This window comes from Lepidochelys kempii, chromosome 11 (genome assembly GCF_965140285.1).
Source record: "Lepidochelys kempii isolate rLepKem1 chromosome 11, rLepKem1.hap1, whole genome shotgun sequence".
NCBI lineage: Eukaryota > Metazoa > Chordata > Testudines > Cheloniidae > Lepidochelys > Lepidochelys kempii.
In genome coordinates this window covers 69,372,823-69,389,451 of record NC_136390.1, presented here as the reverse complement: position 1 = coordinate 69,389,451, position 16,629 = coordinate 69,372,823, and the positions used below count along the sequence as shown (strand labels likewise).

The window sequence follows — 16,629 nt, the reverse complement described above, 5'->3', positions numbered from 1 at the left end:
TTTGGATTCTTATTTCTTTATGGCTAAGCAGTGTCTGTACATTGCAAGAGGTTTCTGAGCCCATGCTTAAATGCTTTGTGGAAAAGAGAAGCAATAACTTACTTGCTGAATTTTAAACATGCAAGTAAATTACCTTGCTGAATAAGAGTCTTTTTCTTTGTTGTAGAAACACTATTGCATAGTGCTTTAAACATATAAAGCACTAAATAAATGCTCTTATTTTTAATTATTTTAAAAATGTTTTATTTAAATGACAGTGACTGCTTTTGGAAGCTTATATTCTAATATTTTTCATACTTGTATAAGACTGCAGTAAGCATCCATCCACCTATTCTCAATTGTTCCTCCAAGCCAGTGGTATCTATCAAGTTAATCATGTGGTTTTTGTCTGCCCGGATTCTCCAAACTGAGTAGTCATGTTTATGATCTCCTTTGTAAAGCACTGCTTTTCTCCTTCCAGGGGGCTCGCCAGATCACCCCCTTTGGTTTGAAGGCCCAATTAGGCGAGATGTTTGTAATCTGACAGAATTAGACAAGGAAAGCCAACAAATGTCTCTTTCCCAAGTTTTCTCATATGCAGATTGCTTTAGGAAGTAAGGTGAATGAAACTGTTGCAATTGAGTTGATGCTAAACACTGAGTTATACCATAAAGACTTCCAGTTCTTGAATGTTTAACTTAAATGTTATGGGATCTAAACAAAATAGGAAGCCATGCTTTTAAAAACAATTCCCTGTCTCCCTCTCAAAGGCACTACCAACAATGCAGGTACAGGCAAAGATTAGATGTGGGCTTATTTACAATAATATGAATCCTTTTGAGGAGAATATTAGTCAAATAAATTGTTCTGATGTACATCTTCCTCCGAAATACGAATTAATTACTCCTTGTTTCCAGTGATGCTTCTTTATAGCAGTAATTTTTTAATTGTCATAACTTTCACAAAGTTTGTCATACTATTTTGTGTTAAGTAGACTTTCAGTAACCCCCCCAAAATAGAGTTTTTAATAGTGTTTATATGGGAAGAAAAAACCTGAAATGTTAGTTTACTGAACTCTAAAGCACTTCTTGTCTAATCCAATCACAAAATCAGTAGGGTTACTCCAGAGTTGTTATGCAAAGAAAATATGAACCAAGAAACTGAAGGCTTTCTTCCTGGAATGTATATCAAGTTGCAGTGGGGGAGGTTTAGATTGGATATTAGGAAAAACTTTTTCACTAAGAGGGTGGTGAAACACTGGAATGCGTTACCTAGGGAGGTGGTAGAATCTCCTTCCTTAGAGGTTTTTAAGGTCAGGCTTGACAAAGCCCTGGCTGGGATGATTTAACTGGGAATTGGTCCTGCTTTGAGCAGGGGGTTGGACTAGATGACCTTCTGGGGTCCCTTCCAACCCTGATATTCTATGATTCTATGATTCTATGTGTTATTTGGTACTGAGTGGGTGTGGGCTTTCCAGACCTTACCCTCCACCTTTTGTGGTTCTGCACATCCTAAACTGTACTGCAGGTTCCTTATAATGTGTAACCTCTTGCCATTCATGATTTTGTACCACTTTCATGATGATGGAAGTTGTGAAAAAGCCTATTCACATTTTGAAAAGGATCTTTTAAGAATTGTTCATTTTCATAAGAGTACATGGAGATTAACTCTATTTTAATCACTTTGTCCTCCTTCCAAGTGTACAAATCCATGGTTTTATGGAACTTTTCATCCTGGAAGTGTTATGTACAGTCCCCTTGTAACAAGTCTTGACTGACCTGGGTCAGGAACCCAAGGCTCATTACACCCTTTCTCACTCCTTTGCCCACAGCTTTGCTTATGATTGTCTGATTTAAAAACAAAGCAAAACACTTTTCTTCTTTATAAGGAAACTTGTTTCAGGCATGCGCTGCTTTTCACAGTGGCATCAAGGAGCTGAGTCACACTCTGCAATTTTCAGCTTTGCACTGGCGTGTTTGTCTAATCCTTGAGCATGCGTGTTTCAGTGTGAGAGACTGACTGTGGAGCTCGGCAGAACCATGGCAATGCACGTCTCAAAGTTCAGTGCTTATCTGTCTCATCTGAATTCTGTTTTTCCCTTTTCTGTCTATAGAAATATTATGGTCTGGATACAAAGTGGGGTGACATCGAGCAGTGGATGGTAGGCCTTGATCAACAAAGCTAAAAATAATTTTACCATTGAAATCTTGTACAGCTTACAATTTTTGAGATTCCATGGGACAGGTATATTGCTATATTTGAAGAATCAGTTTCCAGTCTTATGAAGACTGTTTTGAACTTTGCATCTAGAGTATTGCTTACTTGTATTTTTGTTTGTAGTCAGTTTGAAGGGTCTAATATATAGGATGGTCATAACATAAGATTGAAATAGTTGCTAAAAATGGATTTCTTGATTTAAAAGCACACACAAAAATTCGCTTTAGACCTGGAAAAAAGTTGTTTTTTTCTTCTGGTAACTAAAACAATTGCTAAAACAGACCAGATTTGGTTTCAAATGTATTTATTTCAGCTTTTAAAAAGAAATTATTCTTCGATCCTTAGTTTATAAAGCCATTCACTAGTTAGGGACTGGAGGCAGGGCTGTTGTTCCCAGGTTGGTCTTTTTGGGTATCCCGACCTGGTAACATGAGTTAATGTCTGGAAATTTTTGGCTTGATTCTTGAAATCCTGATCCATTTCCCCTGTCCCCCCAGCCACACACTTTCTTGGATTACACTCCCACCATTGTCAGGGTGACATACCATCCAGACTAGGTGAGGTTCCTCATTGTGTTTGAGGACAAAAGGGCCCCCCAGATCACTTAGTCTGGTCTCCTGCTCATTACAGGCCACTAAACCCCACCCCATTACCCCTGTGTTGAACCTACTGACCCGGATTAGATTCAAATATTACAGCCCTCAGGAGACTAAACTATTGTGTGCCACAGGCAGAGAATAGAAGGGTCTGAGGTACACCAGTGCCCAAGGCCTTGGCAAATGCAGGGAATTGATTTAGTGTGGGCTTGTCTACACTTTAATTTTATAGCGCTCTAACTTGCTGGCTCAGGGGTGTGAAAAATCATCCCCTGAGCTTAGCAAGTTTGAGTACTTTAAAGCACTAGTGTGGACAGGCTCCGAGCTCTGGGAGCTGTGCTCCCAGTGCTTGGAGCTATTCCCCTCGTGGACGTGGATTACCAGGAGCGCTGGGAGACTCTCCCAGTGCTCGTGCATGACCACACTCACACTTCAAAGCGCTCACACACTCACACTTTGCAGCAGCGCTTTGAAGTTTCTAGATGTAGATGTAGCCTTAGTTATACCCAGAGGATCCTAGCTGGTGACCCCTACCCCATGTTGCAGAGAGGCAGAGGCAAAAACAAAACCAAGGTCCCTGTCTCTCTGACGTGGAGGAAGTTCCTTCATCACCCTGAAAATGGAGATCAGTCTGAGCATGTGAGCAAGACCCACCTGATGATACTCCCTTGAGAGCTCACAAGTCAGCCTTTTGTCACTTCAAAACCTTGCATGCTCCACAGAGAGAGCAAGAGCTCACTATCTCTAGTGCTTCCCAAATCCAGAGCTTAGTTTTAATGGGCAGAACGCTAACCACAGAATATTGAAGCTTGCTTGAAAACCAACAAATTTAAACAACTCACCTGTGGCAAATATAGTTGTATAACACGTACGTTTATTTTTCATTCTACTTTTTAGCCATTGCTAAATAGTGTTAAAACCATTTTGTTGAAATTTAGTGCATCCTACTACATTGTCAGTGTTCCAAGTTCCCATACAAAGCAATGTATAATACAGCCCAGTTACTGGAAGTAGGATATAGATTCTTTTAGCTTGTTAGCAAAGGCCATGTCTTTCAGTCAAATCCACATTAAAAGGTGGATTGCATTCTCATTTTTACAGGGTAGAGAATGCCATTCAAATTGAAGACTTCTTTCTGAGGGAACTATAGACTAGAAAGCTTTCTTTTAGCTACAGGCTCTCAGACCCGCTAGGGTAGTGCATTTAACTGTCTTAATCAGTGTGTTTGCACTGTGAATGTCTAGGTATTAATAAGAGAGACAAGCAGAAACTTCTTTGAATGAGACAAGCTTTCAAGCTCTTCTTAGGGACCCTGGGGAGCTCTAAAGGTTGTCTCCATAGGCACTGACTACATGGGTGCTCCAGGGCTGGAACACACATCAGCTCTTTCCCTCCCCCCAGTGCCTCCCACTGGCCGGTGGCCCTGCTGATCAGCACCTCCCCCTCCTGTGGTGGGCAGGAGGCATTGGGAGGCAGGCAGGGTGCTAGGGGGAGCGGGGGCAGGACGAGGCAGGGCAGGGGTGGGGCCTTTGGGAAGGGGTGGAGTAGAGGTGGGGTCTGGGGCAGAGCTGGAGGGGAGCAACCCCGGGCACGTTAGAAAGTCGACATGTATGCTTGTATCTTTCACCAACAGAAGTTGGTCCAACTAAAAGATATTACCTCACCTACCTTGTCACTCTCATATCCTGGGACCAACATGGCTAAAGAAAACAATGCATATAACTTGCCATTGTATTTTAGAAATGTATAGTAGTGAAGAATGGGCTGGGATGAAGGAAGGAGGACAGGTATAGGGAAATAGCAAGTTCTAATTTTTTTTCCTCAGTTGCCATAGTGCATCATCTATCATTATCAGATTAAACCTTGCTAAATCCAGCTTCCTTCTTAACACTGAGGTTTCATTTTTTCTAACTGAAGGCTTTGTTTTACTATTTCTGTCCTTTCAACATTTCACTCTTATTTTCTCTGCTGCTTTGATAGGAAGACAGTGAGCGTTATTCTCGTAGATCCAGAAGAAATGCCTCGGTTAGTATTTTCTTTTGTGCATTCTTCATACATATTTACGTACGTCACTTGCAGCACGCTGGCAGTGTCTCTTTTAAAAACAAATGTATTTACTGTTAATTTTGTGCAACACTTCATGCCTCTCTGCAAAGAATTCTGGTGAGTTTTTGCAAATTAAAATCCAACTCTTTTGCACAAGTGAACAATGAACCTGTTTGTTTTGCATGAGCCAGACATGGCACAAAGAGGAGTTGTACAAGCTCCTAACCTGTTCAGCCTGTAGGGGAATGCTTTAGAACTTCCTTTGTATTGCCTGAAAATGGTCCAATGTTTGACGTGGCACTGTTATATTTACTCTTATGTTTGTTGTCTAATATAAATGAAACGTGTACTGGGCAAGCCTTTAAGGAGTTTAGCACAAAATCTTTTCCTCCCTTTGGCTTCTGTTAATTGATTCTATCAGTACTTGTTTCATTGCTTGTTATCTGTATTCTTTTAATTGTTTCTTGTCTCCTACACTTTCTCTTCAATAGGCTTCAGATGAAGATGAGCGCATGTCAGTGGGTAGCCGTGGAAGCCTGAGGGTTAGTAACTTGTACAATTACGTGCATGATTTTTTTTATTGATGTTGCTGTTCTCCCACACCTTGCAAAAGTTTCTCTGTACCCTTTCCAGAGAGAGCTCTGATAATTTCTTGTCTCCCAAACCTCCCAGTTTTCTACATTATAGCCTTATACTTGAGGCCTACATTGAAGCCAACAGTTCCTTCATCCAAGGAGAACTGGATAGGTGTGTCAGTTTCATAGACATTAAATTGTAAATATGAATATAAGTAAAGTATAAAATTGCGTAGAGATTTTTTTCCTGCTGAATGCTCTCTTCACTAATCACTGGGGGAGGTATTTAGTCAAGATGTGGGTCTACAGAATTTCCTCTTGCATGGATCTTTTTAAGCTGTTCCAGCATTAGTGACCATATGGAGCAATCTGAGAAATGATGCAGCATTCACTCCGTTGGGTGTTAGGGGTGAGGGGTCACAGTTTAGAAACTAAATGTAAATCAGCTGATGGAAAGCACGTCAGTTCAGTGTTCCTGTGAACCAGTATTAATACCGTTCTTAGCTGGTCTTTTTAAATAGCTTGGGGATCCAGGTGACTTCTTCCTCAAAGCTGGCATTATTGAGATGTTTGGAGCCTGTCTCCTCCCAGAAATGAGGCTGGGCACTAAGGAAGGATCACTGGGCACAGGAGCTCACAGTCACTTAGGTCCAATCTATATGAGATAAATTTACCATTTAAGAAAGGTAATATCTTCCTAGTATATCTGAAAAACACTTTGTCACATACAAAATAGCTCCAACCAGTATACATGTAGGTACATCAAACTGCTTCACTCTGTACCATTCCAGTGTGCACCATTTTAATTCCAGCGTGGACCAAATTAGCTCTCATGATAGTGCACATGGTTGAGAGAGTCTCTCCTGCTACTGTCCCATGGTGCACTGATTATCTTTTGAAAACTCTTACAATTCTGTAGCTTATGGGGTGGGTACTCAGAGGCCATTGCAACTGAAATGGTCTAGAGCAGTACTAGTACTGACATAGGGCAATAGTGCAACAGTTTGGAACATGAATTAAGAGTGGGCACATAGAATCGTTTGTGCCTAAGCCAGTTCTGTTGTTCTAATGCAGACAGAATCTTAAGGCAGTTAACAATAGCATTAGTTTACCTCTTTAAGATTGCTATCCATCAGTGGTTCTCAACCAGGGACCTGGGGGCCCATCAGCAGGTTTCAGGGGGTCTGCCGAGCATGACTGGCTTTAGACTCGCTTGGGCCCAGGGCAGAAAGCTGAAGCCCTGTCACGCAGGACTGCAGCCTGGTGCGCTGAGCCCCACCACCTGGGGCTGAAGCCAAAGCCTGAGCAACTTAGCTTCATGGTGCCCTTTGTGATGTGGGGCCCCAGGCAATTGCCCTGCTTCCTACCGCTTGATGTTGGAGAAAAAAAAATTATGGTACAGGGGGGCTGTGGAGTTTTTATAGCATGTTGTAGGGAGCCTCAGGGGGAAAAAAGGGTTGAGAATCCCTGATATAGATTATTCAACTCAGGCAAATTAAGAGTATATATTTTAAAGAATGATCCACATCCTTAATCCTAGCTTTTACCATTTGCAGAGAGGTTTCATGCAGCTCTTGGAAGATCCTGTAATTATTTACTCAACTAAGAGTTCATGTTTTTTTTTTTTCTGGAGGAATATCCCGAGGAACTGTTGAATGGAATGGTCTTATTTTCCTCTAAATAGGTTTATATTTATGTGTAAAAGGCCTAAAATTCTACCACTGGGGAAACAAATTGAATGAGTGATTGCTAATTAAATTCCCATCTTTTAATGGACATACAGTATATCTTGTACTATGAGTGTCTCATTCCCTTTTTGTGTGACATCTATATACTAGTCATGATATGACATTGGTTTTACTGAAACATTCCCACCTCCTGGAATTGGGGATTAATTTAATTTTCCCAAACAGTATAACTAGAATATGCTTGATACCTTTATGACTTTGCATTCTTTATTTCATTAACAAGAAAGCAATAATGGATGAGTTTTCCTCAATGGTGAGGAAAAGGTTAAGAAATATGAACATTAAAATGAGTTTTTTTAGATTTTAGTTGAATTAAACTTTAATAAAATTGTGCATGGAATTGATTAGGGAAAAATGCTTTAATTCCTAGAGCACTTGAGGTTTCAGTTTAGTTTGTTCTGGGCAATTTTCAATTAAACTGCTTATCCAGTCCTGACTATAAGTGTATTTTCATGGCCTGCAAGGAAATTAATGACTGAAATATCATTTCCAAAATCCTCATGAATAAGGGTCCCTATTAGACCTTAATATACTTTATTCTGATGGCCATTGGTAATTAAAATTTGCATTTCACTAAACAGGCTGCATTTCCTCACCCAAAAGAAATGTCTGATTTCTAATCTCTCTGGAGTGCAAATAAGCGTCCCTAATATCCAACAGTATTCCCATGCTACTAACCATACAGTCTTTCAGTTTTAAGAGCCAGATCTTTATCTGGTGCAAACTGGTGTAGCCACTGAAGTCAGTGACTAGCAGCAGCTGAAGATCTAGCTCATAAATATTTACTAGTTAAGTTTGTGAGCAATGTCCTTGTTTGGTAGAAAACTTTGTCTAATGGAGTCTTGTGGAAGAAACTTTATGCCATAATATCCCTAACGTATTGCACCCAATTTCCTGTATGACTGTTAAAAGGGGGGCATTCCTCAATGAATGATCTTAAATCCAAATATTTGAGTTTTGCACACACACTGAGGGAGGTTTGACCCCTAAATTTTAACACTTGAAGAATGAGAAACCCCTGCGATTTCCTGCCCTGACCCAGGGGCAATTGTGACTTCAGGCCAAGGAAAGCAGGAGGTAGATATATTAGCTCATAAGTCTGAGCCAAAGTCTGTCCCTTAATAGCCTTGGTTTAAGGCACATGATTTTATTCACACTGAAACAAAATACAACTAATTATATTCTTAGGATTGATACCTGGCTCACAATTGCTTGACAAGACAAAATTGTGAATATGCTTTAAGTGGTTTGTGTAGACATTTAGTTATGCTTCTGTTAACTTCTTTCAGGCATCTTTGGTTTTGCTTTTTTATGTATGTATAAAAGTGAAATGAAAACCTGGCCTCCTAGGATCTGAGTTCAGGGTTCTCTGCTTCTTTTGCTAAGCCTTGTTAACATAAAGAAGTCTTTAGAAACAAGGCGTCCTGTGGCACCTTATAGACTAACAGACGTATTGGAGCATAAGCTTTCATGGGTGAATATATCCGATGAAGTGAGTATTCCCCCACGAAAGCTCATGCTCCAATACGTCTGTTAGTCGATAAGGTGCCACAGGACTTTTTGCTGCTTTTACAGATCCAGACTAACACGGCTACCCCTCTGATACTTTAGAAACAAGGAAACTATATCTTGTCTCTATTTAAGTTTGTGTGAAACTAGATTAGATTCACAAAGAAATCTGAACTGTGGTCTTTGACAGTAAGTAAAGGTGGAATTTGTTTGAAAACCTTTTGTTTCAAAGTTTATTTGTTATAGAAAACTTCATATTTGGATTTGGTGTTAAACAGATTTTTTTAATTTCTTACAAAAAGAAGCTGTTTTGCTTCCTGTGAAAGTTCCTTGAAATATCTGTGTGGTCACTCATGGAATACCATACAAGATGGGTAGAATTTACAAATTTTCTCTTGAAGGGTTGGTTCTTTCTCTTTTGGACAGGAAGTTTCCAAACAGTGGAGCAATGTCAGAAAAGGTATTACCATGTGAAACCTCCCAGTCCTCCAAAATCAGCAATTTCTTTCTCAGAGTTTTTTCTCCTGGACTATTCTCCTCTAAGAATGTTTTACTGTGATTTGTTCTGAGACCGATGAAAACTGCCCAAGTATCCTACCGTATCATTCTGGAAGCCCCATAGGCTTGCTTTACTCTTAAGTGATTTTTGTTGCAGAAAAACTTAGAATATCATTTTCTGTTTTTTTTTAAGACATATGACTCTGGTTTCCGTCTTCTTCCACTGCAAATTCTCTTCAGTTTTCCCTAATTTCATAATGGGCCAACTCCCACATCCAAGATCCCACAAGGTGAAATATTGTTGAGTTATCGCCCAATAGTGATGCAGCATATAAAGACTTGTCTCTATTTCTCTCGTTAATCTGGTTGATGGTTGCAGAAATTCCTGACTTCTGAACCGGTGCTAGCATTTGTGCTCTCGTTGCTCAAAACCAAGGAATTTTAAACTTTTACAACTCAGTGCCTATGTCTTCCTGATTGCCATCTTTGGGTTTTTTGTATTCTGATAGTTTTTATTTCCTCTCATGCTCTTGACAGTCTGACTTGGAGTATGCCAGTGCCTATCCAGTGGTGAGAATGGTCTGAAGTTGCAGTGTGTAATAGTACTTTTTTTCCACAATTTCTAACGCCTCTTGCTATATCTGGTCAATAGTAGAGAAGGAGACCCAAAAAGGCAAATGATCATGATAGCAGTGTTGTGGTCTCTGATGTGGATACCTGACTCAAGGAATGAGACACATCCCACTGTTTCACTTAGCATTATAACATTTGTCAGACTCAGCAAGGCAAAGGATTAAAAAACAATCATGGAGAATGAACTAACTCCCACCTAAAGGTGTCGTCCCTTCAGGGCTGCGTGGAGAAACTTGCATTACCACTACTTACCTTGTACCTGCTCAGAGGAGAGATGGCTTCATTCTCCAGTGCTCTGTGTGGTAATCTTCACAAATACAAAGCTCACTATTTTCAAAATGTGCGTTTAATTGAGACATGAACAGCGAACTTTTTTCCTCTTTACTCCTGAGGGCATTCTGCGCCTAAAATTCTGCGTGCAATATGTTGAAATTCTGCACGTTTTATTTGTCAATAAGTAAATGCAGAGGCTCCAGCATGGCAGTGCAGATCACAGGCCACTGACTGCATGAAGGTGGGAGATCACGCTGCTGCCTCCCCACCCCCCAGGACATGGAGTCAGTGGCAAGGCTGCACCTGACCCTGACACTGCACAAGGCCTGGGCCTACCCCAGAAACACTCCGGGGCCCTGCCCCTCTGCGTCAGGTGTGGGTGGGCAGGCTCAACCAGGCAGGATCCAAGTGCGGAGGGACTCAGTATGGGGGGGAATCCAGGTGTGGGGTGAGAGGATTCTGCGTGGGACAGTCTGGGGTGCAGGCAGCTCAGTGGGAGGGTCTAGGTATGGGGGTGGATCTGGATTCACAGAGGCTCGTTGGAGGGATTCCAGGTGCAGGGACAATGGGACTCTGTGGTTGGGGCTCAGTGGAGGGGTCTGGGTGTGGGGGTCTCAGCAGGGAGGTCTGGGTGCTGGGGGAGTGGGGCTTGGGGGTCTGGGTGCAGCTAGTTGGGGGGTCAGTGGCGTAGGGGTCTGGATGTCGGGGCTTGAGTGCAGGGAGCTGAATGGGAGTGGTCTGGTTGCAGGGGTGGGGGTCCTGATGCAGGGCTCTGGGTGCAGAGGGCTTCAGATGCAGGGGGTTCAAGAAGGTGGTGTATGAAGGGCTAGGAGGGTTCTGGGAGTACGGGGTGAGGCTTGGCGGGGGTGTCTGGGTATGGGAGTTCAGGATTCATGGGGTTTGGGCGGATGGGGGACCAGCTCCCTGTACAGTGATCCCTCCCCCACAGCTGAGGAGCAATGGGGGCAGGAAGCAGGGAAGGATGCTGAGCTTCCTGCAGCTGGGGGAGATTTCTGGGAATGGGTCTGACACAGCCCTAGCCACTCCTTATAGGGGAAGAGGAAGTCCCATCGTCTCCTGCCTCCAGCCCAGCTGGGACTAGCATCTGATCTTGGCTCAGGGTAGGAGCCACTGCCTGGGGTGTCCCCAGCCCTGCAGTGATTTACCTCTCTGCCGACTGCTCGAGGTGCCTGAAACAATGTACCTGCGCAGCTAGGGAGTGGTGCATGACTGCTCTTGCAGCTTCCCTTTGCTTACCTTTCAGTCATTTTTCTGCAGGGATGCAAAGCAGCCTGCGGGGGACATGAATTCTGCACATGCTCAGTGGTGCAGAATTCCCACAGGAGTATCTCTTGGACATTTTCCCCATTGTACAAAGAGCTGTCTTGGAGATCATTAAAATCTAGGTAGAAAAGCTATTACCTGTTAGAGCTGAATATTATATACAACTTTAATTTCCCATGTATTTCAAGCACCTTTTAATTTACATAACTCATTTCAAGTAGATCTGTTCCTGGAAACAGAAGATGAATAAATCTGCAGTACAGTATATACCATGTCTGAATAGCCTTATCTTTGCTTGTGAAGATAAAATCAACATTCATAGTTACAGTATTTTTATTTGCAAAAAAGAAAAAAAGGATTTTAAGATTGGGATCCTTAAATCTGCGTTTAGATTACATGACAACATTAATACTGCTCCCTTGTAAATCTATTGTGACAGAGCATAGGGTCTTGCTGTGCCTCCACAAAAGGCAAAGTACAAGAAGATCTTTTTTTAAAAGCTGCTGAATGAAGAGCAGTTCCACTTTATTTGAACTAAGCATCATTTCTACCTCCCACTAGCTGGCTGTTGTGAATCAGTGCTTCAGGCCTCCACATCAGAACTTGAAAACAAGCTCTTGCAGCCAATTTCATTGAAGGCTGTGTGTTTCTCTCTTTTTCTGCATTCCCTACCCCTATTTCAAATTAAGAATTTATTCACCCAGTATATTCTATTTCCTTGATCAGTGGCCTATATTCAGATACAGTTCTATCTGTGGGGAGGGATAACTCAGTGGTTTGAACACTGGCCTGCTAAACCCAGGGTTGTGAGTTCAATCCTTGAGGGGGCCATTTAGGGATCTGGGGTAAAAATTGGGGATTGGTCCTGCTTTGGGCAGGGGGTTGGACTAGATGACCTCCTGAGGTCCTTTCTGACCCTGATATTCTATGAGTCTAACACTTACTGTGCTTAGTTTTTGCATGGATATATTGATGTAGTACATATATATGGCAGAGGGCTCTATCAATTGATTTAACCCAGCAGGCATGAATAGTTTTAACTGCAGCTATTAATGTTAACTGCATGGTTATTCTTTAATAATTTTAAATCATAAACTAGCAATCTGAATCTGGTGTGATTCTGTTTTCTATATCCTCACTGAGTGTGTATATTGAATCATGCTCTGTTGATTTGTAGGAATACAGGACCTGGTTTTTGCATGTAGATCTGCATGTAGGACATGGGGAAAATAGAAATACAAGAATTCATTGATCTTTTCACCGGGTATTCTTACTCTCACTGCAGGTTGGATTAGAGAATGAGAGGCCCAAAAAGAAGAACTCCAAAGCAGTATGTATTTAGAGAGTGTTTTCCTCTGAGAGGGTTATGCTGGGGCTGGAGAGAACTTGCAAAAATTGTTGGCCATAGGGTTATGGCCAGATTGGGCCAAACAGTTTTCGTTTATACTGATAAATCAGCCTAATGCCAAGAATATATTGTAGCTCTTTGTAGTCTTGGGTGCATAAAAAGCACTAAGTATCAGTTGCTTATTACAAAATGCAGTTCAGCCCAAATGATTATACAGCAGTACTGCTTAGAGGATTTTTTTTCAAGATACTCTGTATCTTCATATATTACATTAGTGAGTAGAAAGATGTAGGGAAAAGATGGTAGCAGCTAGTGTGACTGGTAACTAAGGTTGTATTTTTTCCATGAGGCAGGAGGAGGGAGAATGTCATTTAAAGTAGCAAACCAGTAAATGTAATGGGTCAACATTGAATCTAACAAGCACACGTAAGTAGATAATAACTGAACAATGCTTTAAGATTCTAGGAGTGCTTCATTAAATAAAACAGTTTTTATAGGCTACTTGTTAAGGAGCTTTACACTGGAAAATTTTCAAAACTCAAAGAATAGCCGTGTTTAAAAAACAGACTCCCCCTCAAACGTCCACAGAAATGACTTTCGAAACCTTTTAAAAAGGAAAATAGAGTTTGATTGCTTCCAGGTAGGAATGCAGACTTCATTTTGCAGAACCGGGGTGGTGGGAGGGGAGGTCATCAGATGTAAATGCCTCCACCAAACTAGGGACTAGTTTTCTTGCAGCATTGATTTCATGCCAAAGACATTTCAATCACTTGTTTTTTTTCTAGAGAAGGTTATTGTAAAATCAATCTTTATGTGACTTCCACAGGGCACCTACATGTAGGCTTTCTTTTGTCGTCAATTGGAATATTGCATTTAGTCCAAAATATATTGCCAGATAATGCAATAAATACCCTGGAGGTGGAAATGTGACAAATATTTACTCATTTTGTGTGTCTGCCACAACTTTGTTCATAGTAACTCTTATGATGAATGTGACAGTTCAGAGCAACTATCCCTGTGTTTCCCCACAGTGGTTCAGCAAGAGCATCGACCCATGTTTTAGCTCCCCAGCCCTTGCCTTTCTGGGTGGAGAGCTGTCTCTCTCCTTTCTGATAACGGTATTCACAGGCTGCTCAGTTCCCTGCTTTCACTGTGTATTTCCCAACAAAGACACTCTGCCTAAACAGACCTGTTTGCTTTCTCTTCAGAGATAGATAAGAGTGACTGATACAGATATAAATAACCACAGAGTTCTTTCTAAGCAAGCCTACTTTAGTCTTAAGGTAAAAGCACTACAGAGAAAATATTTTAAAAACAAAAGAACCTTGCACAAATGTTTATAAGCTTACCAGAGTCCCAACCCTAACATGGATTCTGGCAGGAGCAGTCCTTCAAGCCTCCTTTCTAGGGGCGTCATTGTGGTTACAAGTTAATTACAGCTTCAGATCAGATCAGGCACGTGGTCTTATGAGGCCTTAGTAGGCCAAGTCCTTCCAGGCCTTCCCAAAGGCTTGTGACCCTCCATGGACCAGAGGTCCTGGCCGTTTGCTGCATCAGAAACAAGGCCCTAGATCACTTTAAAACTAGGCTGTTTATCCAAAAATTGTTTCTTGCTCTGTTGATCCCTGGCAAATCCAGTTTGAACTAGTACATGCGCACCTGCCCAAGGGGATAGCTTCTAAGGCTGATAAAGGAAGAAATTAATAACATCCCTGTCCCTACTAGAGAGAGTACATACAGTGCCACAATATGTACACAATGGCATTTTTAATACAGCGTACCCCAAAGGTATTAACCCTAATTCAGTAAGGTTCAGTTTAATTCAACAGTTTATTGTAATTCCGTAAGGCTTGTTCACAAATGTTAGTCTCTCATAATGCAGTCTAAAGTTAAGCATGTGCATAAGTCTCTGTAGTATGAAGACCCTAATCACATCCACATTAATCAGGGTTTTCTCTGTGCATACGCAAGTAGAAAGGCCAACAGAAAGCTAGAATATGTCAAATATTTTGTTCACAGCAAATGCTCAGATTTTCTAGGAAATCTATGACGACTCCAAAAATAAGTGTCTCACCAATTGCTACAGTAATATCTTAGTCCACTGTACTGTATAAATTTAATTAACTGTTAACAGCACTAGTGTGCTAGCTAATGGATTTTTATTTCTGTGCTGATATAGAAGATAGTCTGATTAAAAATTAGTTTCTTATTGATTTTTGTTAAATTTCATTCTTTGAAAGAAGCATTTTCAGTTTTTTCACATACATTTATTGGAGAGAATATGCAACATATATGTTGCCAGGGGACTGTTTGAAATGTGTAGTTTGTGATTAGAAATTCAATCATTCGTAATCCTGCTAGATGAATGCAAATGTTAATGCACTGGTGCATTTTGACATCGCTTTATTACAGGCTTTTATTACCAGTTCCGTTTTTGAGGGGATTTATCATTTTAATTTGCTTCAGTCTGTAATTTGGCATACAACTCTTCAGTGAGTATGCAGTTGCATTTTGCTTGAAAACAGATTCAGATTGGTTTGTCTGATGTTTCTTTTAGTGATGTATTAAAAATACGTAGAGAATATTTGTAATAAAAGTAAAACCTATCAATAACAATTTTAGGGATTGAGAGAGACAAGATGGGTGAGGTAATTTCTTTTATTGGACCAACTTTCCCTTTCCCTTCAGTAGACTGAAGTGAAACCATCCCTTTTCACTTCCCAAGGAGTCAGAAAAGTCTGATACTTTAAATACATTCTGCTGATCTGTTTTTACAAAAATTTGAGGTGAAAACAGGGACATTTTTCGATAGGTTACAGGTATTGCTGGCAGATAAAACTGTCAAGTGTTCTATGAGCTGTCTGAAGTCATAATGATCTCTGGGGAACCAATGTCCCTGTTGTACTTGTAGAAAAAGCACCATCTGTGTCTTAGCTCTGAATAAATGATGACTTTCCCTGAGACCTCTTTTGGTTTCATTTAAGTTTTTTCTCTCTCATTTTTCTCTCATGACAGACCAATGGTTATGATGAAGACATGTATGGATCATCCCAGAGTAGAAAATCTAGCAGGGTTAGTAAAGAATTTCTAAAAAACATGTCACTCAAGTTCATGGAATTAACAGGAAGCTTTTCCAGAAATTAACCGTCTCCTTTGCTGAGGGCTTTTTCTAAAGCAAAATAGATGCTCTTTTTTTGTCCCTGCTTTGGAAGGCGTTTTCCCCCTGACTTCCATATTACAACTTGTGCAGGTCACTAGGCATCTGCTCCTCTGTAGAGGCACAACCAAGTCCATAAAAAAACAAAACAAAAAGTAAACCACAAGATTCACCAAGGCCAAGTCTTGCCTGACCAACCTGATCGCTTTCTATGATGAGATAACTGGCTCTGTGGATATGGGGAAAGCGGTGGACTTTAGCAAAGGTTTTGATATGGTCTCCCACAGTATTCTTGCCAGCAAGTTAAAGAAATATGGATTGGATGAATGGACTATAAGGTGGATAGAAAGCTGGCTAGATCGTCGGGCTCAACAGGTAGTGATCAACGGCTCGCTGTCTGGTTGGCAGCCAATATCAGAGTGCCCCAAGGGTCAGTCCTTGGGCTTGTTTTGTTCAGCATCTTCATTAAAGATCTGGATGATGAGATGAATTGCACCCTCAGCAAGATCACAGATGACACTAAGCTGCGGGGAAGGGTAGATACTCTGGAGGATAGGGATAGGGTCCAGAGTGACCTAGACAAATTGGAGGATGGGGCCAAAAGAAATCTGATGTTGTTCAACAGGGACAAGTGCACAGTCCTGCACTTAGGATGGAAGAATCCCATGTACTGCTGCAGGCTGGGGACCAACTGGCTAAATGGAGTTCTGCAGCAAAGGACCTGGGGATTACAGTGGACAAGAAGCTGGATAAGAGTCAACAGTGT

At 41.2% G+C, this 16,629-nt stretch overlaps 1 protein-coding gene across 9 annotated transcripts in view; it reads left to right on the top strand.

Annotated features, from left to right (window-relative positions):
* Nucleotides 1–16,629, top strand: part of LRRFIP1 (LRR binding FLII interacting protein 1) — a 186,063-nt gene that overhangs the window by 109,069 nt on the left and 60,365 nt on the right. For 2 of the 9 annotated variants that reach the window (XR_012154390.2, XR_012154389.2), the window contains exons 3-4: nucleotides 4,773–4,817; nucleotides 5,330–5,380. The exons of 3 other annotated variants lie outside the window; for them this stretch is intronic. Coding sequence is in view for 2 of the 6 variants with exons in the window: in XM_073306757.2 (XP_073162858.2) it covers nucleotides 2,093–2,140; nucleotides 4,773–4,817; nucleotides 5,330–5,380; nucleotides 12,644–12,688; nucleotides 15,722–15,778 (246 nt within the window). In the remaining 4 variants the exon portion in view is untranslated. Of the gene's footprint in view, nucleotides 1–2,092; nucleotides 2,141–4,772; nucleotides 4,818–5,329; nucleotides 5,381–12,643; nucleotides 12,689–15,721; nucleotides 15,779–16,629 lie in introns of all 9 variants that reach the window. 4 more of the 9 variants (XR_012154386.2, XR_012154385.2, XM_073306757.2 and 1 more) reach the window with 3 other exon arrangements.